Source organism: Bombus terrestris, chromosome 8 (genome assembly GCF_910591885.1).
Source record: "Bombus terrestris chromosome 8, iyBomTerr1.2, whole genome shotgun sequence".
Classification (NCBI taxonomy): domain Eukaryota; kingdom Metazoa; phylum Arthropoda; class Insecta; order Hymenoptera; family Apidae; genus Bombus; species Bombus terrestris.
Window position 1 is genome coordinate 3544470 of NC_063276.1, and position 18690 is coordinate 3563159.

An 18690-nucleotide genomic window follows, 5' to 3' on the forward strand; every position below is an offset into this window, starting at 1 on the left:
GTATGAATTTGGTGTTACTCGCATATTATGCAAGACATTTTGCAACTTTGTTAGCGCTGTAACGAGAAATGTACATGGATCGCAGACACGCGCTTAGTAAAAAAATTGCCATCGAGTATGAATAATAATCTTGGACGTAGAATTGGAATTAGAACATTCTTGCAAACTTTTTATGTACATATTATGCGGCAACACGTTTTGCAATTTCGTTAGCATCGCAACGTGACGCCTCTGTCGTTATTATTACGTTGGACAAATTTAGAACGAATCTAAAAATATTAGGTTGCTCGAAAAGTTTCTTTCGTTTCATAAGGTGATGATAGATGAACAACAATTTCTGTTCCATATTATTTTATTGAATTAGGTGTGATCCATTTCGTCCTATTTCTATTATTATATTCGTGCGTAATTCAATAAACTAATACAAAACAAAGAACATCGTGCCTCTATTATTTTCTTATAAACGAAAGAAACATTTTGGACAACCTAGTATATATAAAAGTTGCAAGATATTCATTGGGAATATACACTTTGCGGAAAGTTAGTATAGAGCATTGTAGATGCTGTTATATAGTAGATGTTAACATATAGTTGTTGTAGATCAACGGTAATGTTAAAGATATAATTAGTATTGGGATATTCGTAGAAAACTTTTACGTACGTATTATACGAAACATTTTGAAACCTCGTTAACCGTAACGGGACAAGACTATCGTGATTATGTTGGTCAAATTTGAAACGGATCTGAAAATGTATATAGGATATTTATTCAAAGAATACACTTCGTGATTTATCACTAAAATATTTCAACACTTAATTGATTATTCAATTGTATGAATAAGTCAGAATATTTAACGAGATCATGCCTAACGTTAATTCTATGTTGAAGACTATTATTCATATTCTATAGGAATTTTGCACTAAGCCTATGAACGTCTTGTATCTTCTATGTATATTTTCTAATTACTTTCGAAGCAATTTAATACGAGAATTTATTTCGAACAATGGAAAACTCGGACAGAATAGAAAAAGGTGTATTAGTGTTCATAAAGTCACAGAAATCTAGTAATTTTCATAACGTAATGTTGTACACGTATATTTAGGTATAATTAACTATTTGACCTATTAAAAGCTCAATTAACTGTTTTCGCAATATTATCTATACTTGCGTACTATTCGCGTTAAAATTTTGAAAAGAAACGTGGCTACGGTAAAATTCGAAACATCTCGGATAATACGAAACTTGACGGTTAAACGAGAGTTGGATATCCGAGACTGCGCGATATCGTAATCGCGATAGCCGTGTCGTATTACAGCGTCAACAAAATTGAAAGAAGTTTCGCCTAATGCACGCGATAGTTTCGTCAAAATTCTCCACGAAAAGTGATACTTTATTTGAAAATACTCGCTCGGTGAATATCTTCACGAGCCAACCGTACGCGTTGATAACGGTCGATCGCGCGAGTCCTCCTCGCCATATCGATTTATTATTTGAAGAAATAACATTTATTTCTCGCGAATTGCGAAAATATTCTTATCTGGGCGCATTAAATATGCGTGAAAGTGCAACGCCGGTTACTGGAACACGATAATTTTTCTAGCCGCAGTTGAGTCGCGACCGACCAGGCGACACGACGACTGCCGTCTCCCGGCAGTGTGCACTCGCTTTGATAAACTTGGTGTATAATACATAAATTCACTAGGACACAGCTAGTGATTTATCGCGACGACAAGGCCACATGTGGCATCCAGTTGAGATATATAAGTGGCGATTTGTTGCCCTGCGGCGGTCGTGTTGCGAGTTAAATTGTTACAGTGCAACGAAAGATTGAGATTCGCAGTTTATTCGAGTGAGAGTGCATAAAATTGAAATCCTCAGAAATCCGGAGAAATTACTTCAACTTTTACAAGTTCCCAGTGATTTTGACTTTCATCGGTTTTTACAACCATTCTGATTTTTATCACTCGCCGCTACCGATTTCATGGGTTCGTACCGATAGCTTGTAGCAATTTGCATATGTTCATGCTGATCTTTCGGATACTCGTTCGAATTGTTTGATGCTCGTTGGTTTGTAGAATTATCGGCTTGGCAACTAAGTGACTGCGGGTTTTGTCATTACCACCTAATGACAAAACCCGCAATCACTTAGTTGCCAACGCAATAGAATCGCATCGGCAGAAACTCTGAACTTGTGAATTTCCAGAAATATCCATTGCACAGAGATAACCGCAGAGATTAAGAGAAACGAAGAAAATACGAAAGTATTGTTTGACAAGTCTTGGGATCGTAGAGGAGAACGTTGTTACCATTTTTACCGCGGTGAGAAATATTCACGTCCGTAGTTTGGAACGTAGCTGTACAAAAATTCGGAAAAAGAAAGAAGATACGGAAATACCTTTTCTTTGATCAATTTCCGAATTACAGGCACATCGGAATGTCTTCAAATTTTTGTCCACCATGAAGAATATACATTTCGACCAACATCCTCGATTTAACGACTATACGAACGAAGAGAAGTAAGAAAAATACGAAACTATTCGTCGATAATATTTCTTCGAGATTTTTCTCTTTTCTTTCCCACAGCGAACGCAAGAATTCGTCGGCGTAAATCGACCTCCATATTCCGGAACGACGTTGCTCGCCGTGACGGCATACACGCGTTGAAATCACCGGTGGGAGGCGCACCGCGCGCTCCACCTTTCATTTGACTTTGACAGTTCCATTATGGTATCGAAGCTAACGGCAAACAGTACCGTACTTGACGTTAGTGAATCAACGTGCGCGCCGATATGTCGAGGTATTTCCATCGTCGTTGCCTTGTCACCGCGATCAGGATCGGCCTCGATAAACGTTATCGAACTAACGAGTGCAGTACTCGCGATATACGCTTCACCTGTCGTCTCGTTAATATTCTTTCTGAAAAGTGTTAAGCTTCGGCTAACGAGTCGAACGACGCTGTATTCGCCGTTGTATCTCTCGTTAGAAATTTTCGTTAGGATTGTTCTCTGTAGGGCTGACGAGTGTCACGATCGTCGACGGTTCGTCGTTAGTTCGATGGTTTTATTAGTTCGTGAACTTTTATACAAATTCGTATTCTTCTGAACAAAATGAAAAGGAAATTGTTGTTTCACTAGGATACCAAGCACCGTAGCACCAAGCACTGTACTTTGCATATTTCGTAGCAATTTATGTGTTTCTCGTGTTTCGCTTGTTCTCAATTTTCCACCTTCCACTTTCCTGTAAATTAATAAATTAATAAAAGCTGTAATCGTTGGACGAGGGCCGATGTCAATATCGGACGATGGAGAGGACTTTTGAGAATTCTAAAGATAGTTCCCAGAGAAATTGCAGAGTTTTTTTTTTAAATAGATCGATGGACTTTGTAATAGACGAACAGAGTGTAGAATTATTCGTGGTTTTGGTGACTTTAGCGAAGAATACCGTGATTATTCTTGTAATTTAAAAAAAAAAGAAACACAAGATTCCTATATTTCGTTCGAAACTTCAAATTACCGTGCGGTTATTTTTATATTAATTTCCGTATCTTAATCCTATTCTTAATCCTCCAAAATGCGACATTTTTAAGAAGAGCGTGTTCTTAAAAATATCTTTTTTTTATCAAATATATATCATCGCGTGAAGTATATGAATATATAAGGAAAAACGACAAAAGGAAAAAGAATTTAATAACGCGAATGAATTCGGATAAGAAAATTGCGAATGAAATATTATTTAACACTAATGGCGATCGTTAACATTAAAATTACCAGAGTCAAAGTGTAATTTTACGATGCGAATGTTCGTGAAGCGTGGCCTTTATGGACGATTCTTTCAACGTTAAATCAGCTGATACGCTAAATCTGTTAGCCAACGATTGATCTAACGACGATTTCATAGTATTTAATTTTCTTCCCCGTAGAGTCTAATCCTCGACTCGTGGAAACTCGAAGAAAGAATTTAAAGAACAAGGAATACGTAAAGGATAAAGAAGATGCTGGCAATTTCCAACTGTATTTAGCTTGGAGGCCGATTAATTCTTGCGCGACCGGGAAACGAGAACGCGCCATGATATTCAGCTCGCCTTTTACGGAATTCAGAAACGAGCCACTCGCGCACCGTTAAAGGGTTTTAATTATTCAACTGATCCTCTAAATTTAGACGCAGCCTGATTCTCTTCTTAGACATCGGTAGCTAGGAAAAATCGTTTGATCGTTCTATTAATCTGTTAATGATGTCTACATGGAAGAAGAAATAGCGACGAGAAAGAAATATTACACAAATATACTGCAAATTTTTCATCATAATTTAACATTTATATTTAGGGGAATATCTTAAGAAAAAAAAATAGAAATTTGATAGAAAATCGTTTCACCTACCATGTATTATAGAAAACAATTGAAAGCGCTATAATTATTTAGATATTTTATATTATATGGAATTTTACACTTTCAAATTTTCTTTCGAATGTATATAATTCCCTAGTTTTCTCTCTATGGATAAATCTTGCAGATTCTCTTCTCTTCTCAATCTAGAAAAAAGACAAAAAGAAAAAGAATTTAATAACGTAAACGAATTCGGATAGAAAAATTGCAAATGAACTATTATTTAATACTAATGGCGATCGTTAACATTAGAATTATCAGAGTGAAAGTGAGCAATTCGTAATTTTTCACAGGAATTTGATAGATGTTCCCCTGTTAAAAAAATATTTAAATCCAAACTTACGTGTCTTGTGTTATGTAAAGCTCATTCTAATTGAAGGTTCTGCGCCGAGATACTTAGCATGATATTTCATTTAAGAATGAAATTATGGTAATATTTGTAATATCCAGGATGCCAGAACTACACAATAGCAATTAAGGCCTAAATTATGGAAATTTCTTTCGCATCTCTGATTTTTTATAATGGGTTTTGCCATTATTTTAATGAATTCTCTATACCACGAGGAAACATTAAAATTACGGCTAGTTAATACGCGTCTATTCGCGTTTCCCATTAATTTTCCATCATTTTCACTACCCTGTCCTTAATGGTTTAATAAAATTTAGAGTTTGACTAATTAAAACGATTCATTTCGAAACTTGCTCGACAATGAACAGAGGTCCCTGTTAATTAATTCGTAACATAAACGTAATAATCTCTGGTACAGTTTCTATGAATTTTAATTCCTTGATCATCGTCTGTGTCGTTTTACTCGGAAAGCTGGTTGACTGGTTTCGCGGAAAAGATTTAATTGAGGGAAAAATACGCGCGATTCCACGATAAGAATCGAATTGTCTTGCTCCGTTCCCTTTAAACAAAGTATCAATGGCGACGACAGATTTTTCGAAAGCACGCGTCTTTCATCCTTTAAATTGCAGCTTCTCGTTCAATTTTATTTCCTTCCTTTTCGTGGAAACTAAGTCTGATATTAAGTTGTGCAACTTCTCTTCGTTTCCCGAAGTTTAGCAAATTAGCAAACTTCTAAGTTCCAGAGTTTAATTTCTTCGAATTGCGAATTCCCTAGATTTCTCGTTTTCCCCTAGCTCCTAATTTTTATAGGTTATACAGGTTAATTTCGTTTCGTAGTTCCTTACGTAAATACGTAGGATACGTAGTTCCTTAAGTTTCCTAACTTTCTTCCCTTCTTTAACTCTAATTTTCGAAGTTAAACGATCGAATGTAAAATTTTACGTGTATTCCCTGGAATATTGATTTAATATAGGCAGGTATTTTATTTGATTATTTTCTGCAACGTGGAGCTCTATGGTTTTCGGGATATTTATTTTCTGATAGAGATCGAAAGATTCTACTTTCTTTTTTCTTTTAAGCGGACAACGTATCAATAGCGACGATGGATCTGTCGAAAGTATCGTTTTTCAGTCTAGGTCGTCAGATTTAAATGAAAAAATGTCGGCTGTCGCCGCTAATGGACTTCCGGTGGGACGTATTGCTGAACGCCCAGCGAATTTAGATAACATTTAAATGGCAGATAACAGGAGAAATTGGAGACGTTTCGTTCCATGATCGTTTCGCTAAAAATTATTCGCGTTTTTTCATCTGGAAATATTTTGTAAATTGGAAATATTAAGTCGATATATAAGAACGTACCGAAAATGAAATAAAATATAAATAAAAATGGTAATGAGTAAATAAATTCTCGTGAATTTAAAATTTCCATTGAAAAGAGAAAGAATCGATTTAATTTATCGAATATAAATAGTACGGTGTAATATAGTATATTATGGTTGTTTAGACCTATTTCAGGCTCACAGTCTATTACAAAAGAGGTTGCGGTAGATATCCACTATATATACAGGGTGTCTCCGAAATGATGGTACAAGCGATCGGATGACGATTCTACATCCAAAAATAAGTCAGAAAAGAAGAATAACATTTTTTCGTTTAGCAGTTGGTTTTCGAGAAAAATGAGTTTAAAGAACCGTCAGCTAAGCGCGCGCTAATCGTAAGTTTCGAAGTATTCGATTTCTCTTCCTGCTCGTGTTGATATAATGTCACGATCCGCTTCCGGTTATTACTGTTATCTTATTTCCATAGTGTCCGCTTTTGGAATGGTTTCATAAATGAGGATAAAACTGTTATTTTTTCAAAATCATTTTACTAACTCAACGAGGATTTAAAATGTAAACCACGTGGATGCATAACACGTAGCTCTGCTCGTCCAATTAAATTATTATCAACACGAGGAAAAAGAGAAGTCGGATACCTCGAAATTTACAATTAGTACGCGCGCACCAGACGCAACTTCAAACTTATTTTTCCCGAAAACGAAGCCTGTAATATCGCAGAATTTTCGCAGAAACGTTCAATTTCAAACACTCGACAATTCGAGGCCGGTCAATGAACGGGCCATTGAATATTCCCCGGGCAAAGAAAATGTCATGAACTTTTATGACGTTCGACAGGGGTGGCGATATTTCGTGCGCTTTCCACTTCGATACAAATAAAGTATCTTTAATGCATAATTAATCTTGTTACAATTCTCAATTTGTGCTTTTCGTAATATTTATTTACACAGAGTCAGCGTATTTTGCTCCGACTGCACGACTGCAGATAACTTCCATAGGGCTTATTCCACGTACTTTCGAGCACCCTGTATATTCCTCTTACCCGTATTACCCGACATTTGTAGCGCAATACTTTGTAGCTAACTCTAAAGCCACGTCGACGAAATCCTTATTTACTTGGAGTCTTGTACGAGTTCAGCTGCTCTTTTCCAAGATTAGGTGTCGAAAATTGCTACTCCGTTGCCCTTTTTTATTTCTCCAATCACATTCTGTGACGACTGTGCACCGTCGAAGCATCGTGAAAAAGTTTATCGTGGCACGATTCGAGAGCTGTTCAAGAAAAATAATTAATTTCAAAATCTATGGAAATTTGTTTTACGATCGTGAAAATTCTATCTTTATTCGAGTTTCTAATAAAATAAAAAAAAAAAAAATAGTCGATCATTGTTATTAAAATGCTGCGATACAAGCGCACAAGTAAGAGAAGAAAGCTGTTAAAGAAACAACTACTAATATCGAAAGAATTAAAAGTGAATTCAGATTGGAATGCAGGTTTCGTTCAAATCTTCCAGGGGGACAGCACCGTGAAATAAACGATTTTGGAATAATTGGACATTAGCTTCGAAACAATTGGAAACGATTGAAATTGGAATTCCAATTCTATTCGAATTCGTACAAAAATCTTGCCTAAATATTCGAATGGATATTTAATAAAATTTTCAATAATATCATATTGAAGATAAGATAATAAAATTCTGGATATCTAGAAATGCTTAAAAATACTTGAAAATATTGCTCATGTTGTCTCTGTCAGTTTTCTTATCATCACGAACGACGACGACACGAACGAAAACAAAATTATTCGACAGAAGATTAGAAATAATTGCAATGAATTGCATTGGGTCGGCAACTAAGTGACTGCGGATTTTATCATTACCACCTAATGACAAAATCCGCAATCACTTAGTTGCCAACCCAATAGCAGGAATTCGAGCGTCATTCGACTTTCAGGGGACGAACAGCAGTTCTTTCTAAGAATTAAAAATATACCGGGCCTCTGTTTCACGTCGTCGTTGACACGGTTATAAAAAATCATTCGCATGCAATTAGTTTATGCCCGTGTAACTAGAACGTGTCAGTGGATACCGTTTGTTCCTCTTTAGCGCGACTAGATCGAGGCCTCACGTACGAAAAATGCGTCGGAATAGCAATGAACCACCGTGTATTAACATTGGTAAAAGAAGCTTCCTCCGTCTTTTAACTCTCAGCTATGTATATGAAGAAAAAAGAAAAGAAAATGTATATATTATTTCTCTTAATTAACATCATTATGTTGTATCGTAATCGTTGTTTGTTATATCGACATTTGTGGCTGTTACAACCTATGTATGTGTGTATGTGCTCGCTTGATACGTTTTGTTTCTAAGCTAAAAAGCTTATAGCTAAATTGATTGATTCTCTATCTATCTAAATACAAATAGAGAAATAAAACGCATTCGGATGCGTATATTTCCCATTTCCGCTGCATAGTTGACGTGACAAGTTCTCTTCTATTTTATATTTCAATCCTTGTCCTATCGTCGTTGTCCACAGCCTAGTTAGCCGGCTAATCTTACCTGTGCAATAATTATTTTTATCGACAGCGGTATATTTAAGGTCAGGTAGTTCTTGTTGCTTCTATCGTTGTCACATGCTTATATTCTGCCAGTTCTTTCGTACGTCTCAAGGTATGAGCAGGTTGTTGCTACGTTCTTATCATCTTCCTATAGTTTCTTCCATATATCTTCTATTATTATGATTCGCTGTACGTTGCTGTCTTCTGCTTCCTCCTGTAACGAGTTAGTATTTCCATATCCGATTTGTTGTAGCTTGCACCGTAGCTGGTTGTATGACCCAGTTTCTCTTCTTTGCTGCTGCCCTTTTTGGTTCGTTATCTTCGGTCTTGCCCGCTGATTAAAACACAATTTCCCCATTTACACAAACACTGATGGAGATTGTATGAAATGTTAGAAAATTCGGAGATAATTAATCCGCTTTAAAAAGTAATTTGAGAAACTAGAAAAGGCAGCAGGAGGATACTCCGCGATACGCAAGTTGCAGTTGCAAGTTGCAGAGAGGAAACTTTAAAAGCCTTAATTTCGTTTCATCTTCTTGCCTTCCACTCTGTGTAATAATGACTTTATAAAAGAACGCCGAATCATGTCAAAACCTTAATTCCTTGCTTCACTTCGTCACTCTGCAGAAAGAATTTAGGTAGTTGCTAGTTACTCGGCGAAGCTTTGTTCTGAATTGTTCGTTCCTTAAATCGCAAGATATTTAGCATTAGAAATATTAGAGTCTCTATTTTCCTTGTAGTTCTCCTAAGTGTGTTCTTTGGTTATACTTTAGATATAGCAACGAATATCAACTTATTATTCTAAATGAAAGATAAGAAGACACCCAGGTTCCTTTAAAGGAACAAAATTACAAATAATTACACGTAATTATATCATTATAAAATAATAACTTTTATCAAATTTCCATTAGGTTTTTAGAACGTTAATTTGCCTTCCCCTCTTTTTTGTCCGCCTTCTTCGTAAATCTGATCAAAGGGAAAGACGTTTATCTTTGAAAGGAAAAAATTTCAAATAATTATGCTGGTTAGTAATAATTATATTTAATTATAGTTATTACGAAACAATAACTTTCACCAATTTTTTGCTAATCTTATGCTTCTAGAATATTAAAATTGTCCTTTCTTTGCTCGCCGTTTGTTTTTTCTTTAAATCTGATCAGAGGAGGAAATATCTTCCTCTGAAATTAAAAGTTGGCAGGTAATTATACTTGTTAGTAATAACTATGGTGAAATATATCAACGTGAAATAATAACTTTCATCAATTTTTCGCTAACGTCTCTGGAATATTAATTAAATTGCTTTTTCTTCTCTCGTCGATTTTTCGTTTTCTTTTCTTCTTCGAACCTGATCATAGAAGAACGTTATATTTTTAAAGGAAGAAAATTCGTAAACGATCATGCTTAATTACAATAACTACGAAATAATAACTTTCGTCAATTTTTGGCTAACCTTATGCTTCTAGAATATTAAAATTGTCCTTTCTTTGCTCGCCGTTTGTTTCTTCTTTAAATCTGATCAGAGGAGGAAATATCTTCCTCTGAAATTAAAAGTTGACAGGTAATTATACTTGTTAGTAATAACTATGGTGAAATATATCAACGTGAAATAATAACTTTCATCAATTTTTCGCTAACGTCTCTGGAATATTAATTAAATTGCTTTTTCTTCTCTCGTCGATTTTTCGTTTTCTTTTCTTCTTCGAACCTGATCATAGAAGAACGTTATATTTTTAAAGGAAGAAAATTCGTAAACGATCATGCTTAATTATAATAACTACGAAACAATAACTTTCGTCAATTTTTCATTAACGATGATGATTTCTAGGATGTTGAACAGTCTTAACCGTTCCTTTTTCTTCTTTTTACCGTGTTTTTCTTCGAACCTGATCAAAGAGGGAAATATAATAGAGGAGTGTGTAACTGTTCAACGATTAAATAAAATATAAAAGGGTAATTACGGCGTCAGCAAACGACGAATACAATAAAGAGATCGTAATTATCGAATACAATTAAGTATCATAACCGGCACACTAATTACAAGAGTTGATGTTTTCACAGTGTGTTGCTGCCACGTGTAAGCGTGTTCGCCAGATATTACAGAGATTTAATTCGTGCGTTGTGTCGGCTCACGAAATGCGATTAATTACAGGGAATGGCGCAGTGACGGAAAATTGTTTTCGTATAAATTAATAGCCGGTCGTTGAATCGTGCACAATGGCAAAATAATGAAACCGAAATTTCAACTATTACTGTTATTATATTACACGGTAAAATTCGTCCTGTAACGATAAATATTTGCATTGTTTCGCGTGCAATTATTTGTTTTTTTCCTTTTCATCTCACCGGCATTTTGATCGTAAAAATCGGAACGTTCGTTCGACATTCTTTTTAATTACCGTATAATTATCACGAGAAAGCTTCGAGCTATTTCTTTCGAAATAACATTTAACACATCACGCAAATAACGTTTTATCATCAAAGACATATCACAAATATTTGGAACATTTTGTAGGAAATTGTGGGAGTTTACTTGCAAGAGAAATCGTTGCCAATGATATTCGATTGCAACAATTAGAAAGAACCCTGACATATATCGGAAGGTTAATGATTTCAAAAAGATAGACTAAATATATTAATAGCGTTCTTTAAAAAAGATCGTGTCGGTGAAATTTACTCACAAAAGTCGTTGACAATAATATTCAGCTATAATAATTAAAAAGAACCGGTAACACCCATTAAAACACCAACTCTTTCGTTAGAAATATATTACAAAATTATTTGTGACGTTGCCTAATAAAATCGTAATAGTAAATTCTATGCAGAATAGGAGATTTACTTATGAAAGTAATTCAGGGTCATTAACAATAATGCTCAACCATAAGATTCAAAAGGAAGCGTGATATTTCATAAATAAATCTTCGTATACGAGAATCGCATTAAAGCGGTGTCTCTTGATAAAACGAAGAAAAACGCTCGATATTCATAAAAAGATATCAGCCACTCTCTGGAAGCCATTAAATAATCGTTAAAGCCCGTGTTCGCTGGAAAGCCTTCAACCATATTCGAAACAGGATCACGAAAATCGATTGCGAAACAAAAAGAAAGAATTTCTTTTTCTCCGCCATCCGGCCCGTGTTTCGTGTCCGTACATATTAATCGCGATCGCCGTTAGAAAGTCGCTATTGGTTATCAATTAACCGGAAAGAGAGGCCAGTGAAAACGATCGAGCATCGCTTATTCATATTAACCAGTTCTCTTGAAAGAGAGAGAGAGAGAGAGAGAGAGAGAGAAAAGAAACAAAGTTAAAAGGAAGGAAATAGCCAGTCGTATGGAACAGTTGGAGAATCGTGAGAAATACATATGTAACACATAATCGTACGTTTTAGTATATCTTCTATCTTTTCTTCTTTTCTGTTTAATGATAATACTTCCCTGTTCGGGACACATAATTCAATATGACTGTGACTAAGACGAGTGTATAAAAAAATATATAAAATGATAAGAAATAAGAAAAGAACGTTTCCCTAGCGTGGAGGATCTTAAAGCTTCTAAATATTTTCTAAATTCACTTTGGCTACCGAAATATGTGATTTCTGTATCTCTTCTCGGCTCGTTTGTTATTCGGTTACTTCCCCCTTTTTCCCCATTTCAAGCATTCGATCGTACATTTTAGTAATAGATATAACATTACTAGACTCTGCGGGTTTTTGGGGATTTATAGGGAATTTGAGATTACAAAATTGCACACAGTGCACGTAATACGAAAATATTGTATGTACAGCCTTTTACAATAGGTAAGGCTCGGTAGGTAAACCAGTTTTCTGCCGAGTTCGTATCTTTTTCTTATTATATTCCTGAAAATATGAATCTGCATAAAATTCGCGGTCTAATTGTATTTGTTTACCGCTCTTATTAAATGTAGATGTAAATGATGTCTTTTTATGCCTCTGATTCCATTAACTTTCTTTTGCCCGACACTCTCATATGGACTTTTCTCGATTAAGCCATAAACAAACGGATAAATACAAGATGGTTATCATTCTATGGTCCCCGTGTTTTATTATGAATCTCATCGGTGCTGTAGTTCCATTAAAATAGTAAAACATGTTCCCCTCAATAGAGAAACAACACTATGCTTTTATAAATCTAATGTGTTGCTTCTATGACGATACTCATTAATCATGGTAATAGGGAATTTTGTTATTCTAGTAGTTTTTCGTTGTTCACGCTTTGATTAGGAATCGTTATGATTAATGTGAATCAGGCGGTGTGGAAAAAGTGTGGCGTCTTTTGCCTATAAATATTATATAGAGGTATAATTACTTGTATTTATAAAAATGGAAGATTTTCATTCTTAGGAATGGAAAGTTTCAACTTTCCATGAGTGTTATAAAGAAATATAATTATTTATATTTGTATTAATGGAAGCTTTGGTCTATGAATATTGGATAAAAATATAGTTATATTTATATTAGAAAGAATAAGTGAACTCTGTTATGCAAATTGTTTGTCCCTAAACTAGCCCAGAAAAATACAATTCTACTATATAGGGAAAATTAGGCGCATAAAATTATTTCAGATCTTGGTGATATATTAATATCACCATCACAATTTTTTCATAACAAATAGGAATTTTTGTCGGTGGTCGTTAATTTTGGTCCATGAATAGTCTTGTTTTTAAAAATACTTCGCGTAATTTTCTTTCTCGACTATTCTGAAGGATTTCTTTACGAATATCTTCTCGATTGGGGCAAATTGTAATCAGGTTTCTCTGATTTCATTATCATTGGCAAACAGTTAGTAAAAATAGGTTAACGAGGAAAAGATTCGAGCCTTACTAGCCATGATATATCCAGGATACTAACAAGCAGGACAATTTTCGTGTTAGCCAGTTCTAGGTTCATATGGTTTAAGGCTTTCTTCAATCCATCTTGCTCCGATTTAACGAACTTCTACACCTAGGAAATCCCTAGGCACGCAATTAATCAAATCACCTCGTAACTGCGAACCAACTACTAAGATACTTACCACGATTAAAATTTCAAGCTAGTCACTGCTGCTCAAGATAGTCTGAGTCAAACTTCAGACTTCCCTAGATCGGGCTGAAAGTCCTGCCAACTTTAATCACGACGGATTCGTCGTTCCTTCTTGAGCATTTATTTCAAAGTTGCCAGACATTTCGTTGCTTTCATACTCCCTTTCCTTGGAAAATGATTTTTCTTAATTCCTTGAAACGATAAACTTGAGATATTGCCATTTAAAGAATTTCCTCGGAGCTCAAGACGAAATACAAATTTCTTTCGAATTCAGTGAATTTAGGGAATTTTTTGTTCAAAAGATTCCACGAATTTTTCTTTTACAAAATCTCAAGAATATTCTACTTAAAATGTTTCGAAATTCTCTGTTCAGAAAAGCTTCAAAATTTTCTATTTCCAAAGTACCAAAATTTCTTGTTTAAGAAACTCAACAATTTTTTATATAAAAGAATCCGAGACCCATTTATCGCAGGAATTTCGAAATTTTTTATATGAAAGTGAGAAAATTTCGAAGAATTGTTTACCTACACAGTTTCAAAGTATTTCTTTGTGTTTTTCCAACGGGTGCAGGTCTATTGGATACCGAAATGTATCTCGGATAAGTAAGACGCTTCGGACATTCGCGAGACAAACCAAAGAGATTTGTGATAGTCGGTAATTAAAAAAACAGTGGAATATTTGAAAAGGATAGAGGAGAAAGATGAGACCGGGAGTGAAAATAGCGAGACCACGTGGTCCTGTGATTCAAGTGATTGGTGATCAGTGAAAGCAATCATGTTTACGATGATCGAACCGAGGGGCGACAGGGTGGCCAACACCCAGACAAAACATCACTGTTACCAAGTGATCAGGACCACAAGGGTGCACCAGAGTTCCAGAAGCTCGAGAATGGTCACTGTTCAGGAGAAGGTGATCAGATCGCGGCTACAGTTGGGTTATTCCACGCCTACCAACTTCATCAACCGGTACTTATCATATATCTTGATATAAATATATTATACAAGGTATTGATGGTGACTATTATTATTGTTGTCGCTATCTATTATTATAATTTCAGGCTATTATTATCGCTATTCTAATTATAATGGTAACATTATTACTATTTTTATTTTTATTATTATTATTGTTGTTGCTTTTGGGTTAAATTTTTTGGATGATAAAAATGAAATACGACGGGCGAAAGATTGGCAAATTTTCTCAAGTCTGAACATAATTTTACGATAACGGGACGCGTAAATCATCTGTCATTTCTCGCGTTTGATCTTGTCCCTAAAAAAATCACTAGACCACCACCCATTAGAAAGTAACTAAGAAGTAACTATAACACAACGATCCAACGGGGAATCCCGTGTATTCTTCTCGGTGAAATTATATCGAAAAAGACGTAGTCTGGTAATCGAGCGATATGTTGGACAACCATAAATAGATTTTATAATTTCTGATTACTGTTCCTGAGTGGTAGGAGCATATTTTAATCCATGGTTCACTTCCGGACGATGGCTCGTTCCGAGCCCGCCGTACACCGCTCGCGTTACGCAAACAGTTTCCGGCTATTTTATGGAAATTTTTCATCTGGAGAACCCTTACTAGACTGAGCTCCGCGTTGCGACTTATTCGCGTTAATTATATGCATAAAAGGGAACAGAATATCTGTCTAGCGTGGATCGTGTTCCCACGCGGCGTTCTACCAGCGTAAATCTTCTCTCGAAACACGATGAAATATTCCGAGAAATTTTATCTCCTACGAGCTACCTACGATGTAGCAGGGTCTCTGGTGAGAGAGGAAGATCGTTGTCGGCCGACTATTGCGGTTAGCAGAATGTGTGTTCGAGCGACAGGCACTGGTATTGCGAATAAATTCAATTGCGTTAAGTTTCATCTTGAGTCAAGTATAGACTTGTTAAGAGATTCAATATTCTTTATTTATAAATTCTATATTTTGGTATTCTGTAGTTTAAAGTGAAATATAGAGATTGAGAAAGATCTTTAAACAATGGTCTTTATTTTAAACTGTACCGAAGAGAAAAAAATCATTTTCTCAATCAGGAATCATTATTGAATAATTGAATGTAATAACAATGCACAGGGAATGTGTCGCTCAATCTATTACCAAAAATAGAAATCTGTCTGGATCGTATTAGATTAGTTGCGATGTTTTCAAAACGTGTACACTTTCAAAGACTCTCTATTTGATCAGATAAATCTCGCATTCATAATCCCAGTCAAGTATTCTTCCATTTCTACCTCGTAATCGTTAGAAAATTGCCTTCGTTAGAAATTTCTCCGTCCAAACAGTTCATTGAAGAGGACAGAAGAGATATTGGCCGAATGGAGGATGCATCTCAAGGTTAACACAACGAGGCCGCCAAGTTTCTATTTTTAGTAATATGAGATCAACAATCGAGTTATACCCTATTATATGATTATCGCGTGTGCTCAACGTATACAGGGAAACCTGTATATCATTGTTACATTCAGTTACCTAGTGATATCTAATTAAGAAAATGAATTTCTTCCTTTTACTACATTTTTAAATAAAAATCAAATTTATCATCATTTATTTTTTTATTTTTCACTTTTCAGCTTCCTAATTTCGCCAGATATTCTTATTCCATCCAGACAAGCAGAAAAATAAGCTAAATGAAAATAGTTCTATATGTATTTTATATATTTTTCAAATTCCACATTCCAAGTTAATATCTCGAAGATTTTGTTTCCTTGGATATTGAATTTCTTAAATTCTCTAGGATATTTCTTTCTTTTTCCCCTATGTCTTAAGTCCCACGTTATGAGTTTAGTTCGTTTCCCCAAACGTATATCTAAATTCCCTAGAATTCCCTATTTATAGAATAGATCTCTGAATTTGCTTTTGCTTATTCTGAAGTTTATAATTATTTCAAACAAATGACGAGATCGGCGGCTTATCAAAATCAACGGATCAAAAGTCTGACGAAGCACGAAAGAGACTCATTTATCTATGAATTTGAGAAAGCTTAAATATCGGAAGAAGCAACGGTGGTTCGTTGGCTTGTATCACGCGGAAGAAGCCACGCACGGTGTCTCGAATTCATTAAAGGAATTATTAAGGCATGCTCTCCATTACTGCAAGCCCGCTTCTCCATCTCGACTAATTATCATCGAGCAATTAACAACCGTTGATTGCCATTAACGGTGCAAGCGCGTGTTAGATTCGAACGATCCCCCGTATGCATGAAATAATTTCCTCCCGTAGCACGCGAGCTACTGCTGCTGCTGCTCTCTCGAGCAAAACTGAGGAAAAAACGGGGGAAATCCTGGAAAACTTTCGTTCAACATTTCGTAGAAAAATATTTTTAAATACATCTTTTATATCGTTAAAAAGCTTGTATCGCGTAAATATTTCGAATTTCATTAGAGTCGAGCGAACGAAACTTTGAGAGACTAGGGAATTTTTTAATTTACCACACTGCAGATGTGCACTATTAAATCTCCCAATTTTCACCGTATAAATTTCGTGCGAATACTTTTGAACATATTTTTCGTTATGAGTTGATTTCGAATCTTATCGCATCGGAGTTTATAAAATTCCATGAAATTCCAGCGATTTTAATTCACCGCTCTGAAAATGTGGATTTTACGATAAAACAAACAAAAGTTCCATTGAGATATTTTTTCATATTTTCTATAGAAGCTTCGCATCGCGAAATGATTTTGAATCTTATCGCATTTATAAAATTTGTTAAATCTAGGGAATTTTTCGATCTAATTCCGGAGACATCCAGAGATTCCTAATTTATCCCAGCTAAAAACATGATCTCTCGTAAATATGAACGAAACATCGATTTCTTCCGCAAATAGAAAAATCAGTCGAGAATATGTATTTATATGAAAACAAATCGTCCTTCGTCTATGATTAGAATACATCTGATTATTGATTGCGCGTCTGCAACGTCTGTGAAACTATAAATACGAAGCATCCAAAGTTCCATTGACAAGCAACTGTGAAATATCACTTTGGACAAAAATCCAAAGATACTTTTACCATTTCAAAACATTCCATAAGAAAGAATACAATTTTACTTTTCAACATCTTGCTTCTCTTAACTGAAACGCTTGTTTTCTCTTCGAAACTCTCACGGGCGCCTCTTCCTCTCTTTTTTTTCCTCTTTTCATTTTTTAAATTTGCGTTAGATTTTCCCAGAGAAACACGCAAAGGGAATGGAACGAAAGAGAGGAGAATTCTCGTGAGCACGACGAGCGCACACGCGAATGCACTCTGCACGACCTGCACGGCGCCGTTTAATTACTTGACGTTAATCTCGCGATGCGCGTAACGAGCCGCGCGATTTCGCGAAAAATTGCTGGCTTCTCTAGCGGCTTTTCCACCAGCTTTCAATGCGCGCCGGTTCTTCAAATATCTTTTAAGTCGTTCCTTGGCATATTGAACACGGTCAAATAGTATACGCAAATTTGAGATTGTGAAAGAGAGAGATTGGGAAATAATCGATTGGAAGTATTAGAGAATTGGAAAATAGAAAGATACGGAAATTAAACAACGAAAAAATAGAAATATTGGAGTGATAGGAAAATCGATTTGTTAGTTGTATGTCGTGCATTGTGCTTTAGAAATTGTGATAAAGTTACTCGTAAAAGTTACTCGATTGAAAACGTTTGAAATAATTTGTTTAAACGATTTGCAACAATTTCTACTCTACATGACATTCGACAATTAATTATTGATCATCGTGTGGGATTTCCATCACGTGTAACTTAAATTCGGAAATCAAAAAATCATGCGAACATAGGCACTGTAGCATGTAATATGTTCCTACGTTTAAATAAACAACGAATAATAAGAGAAATAAAACTTGGAGAAAAGAGTGGAACGAAGTTTTCTTCATAACTCATATTAAGATCAGGATCTTTCAAGAATCCAACAAGTTTCTAAAACAAAGGAAAGAAGGAAGAGGGTTGAGGTTGAGGTTTCTGAAACTTTGAAACTTCAAAACTAACCGCTACACCCTGCTCCTAAATTGAACTAGACGAAGTGTC

At 35.3% G+C, this 18690-nt stretch overlaps 1 protein-coding gene across 7 annotated transcripts in view; it reads left to right on the forward strand.

Moving 5' to 3' along the window:
- LOC100647622 (IQ motif and SEC7 domain-containing protein 2) overlaps positions 1-18690 on the forward strand; it is a 138200-nt gene that overhangs the window by 98015 nt on the left and 21495 nt on the right. Inside the window, exon 2 of one of the 7 annotated variants that reach the window (XM_048407965.1) lies at positions 14230-14624. The exons of 5 other annotated variants lie outside the window; for them this stretch is intronic. In XM_048407965.1, coding sequence (XP_048263922.1) covers positions 14434-14624 — 191 coding nt within the window. In that variant the 5' untranslated portion in view covers positions 14230-14433. Of the gene's footprint in view, positions 1-14213; positions 14625-18690 lie in introns of those variants that run through there. One more of the 7 variants, XM_048407966.1, reaches the window with a different exon arrangement.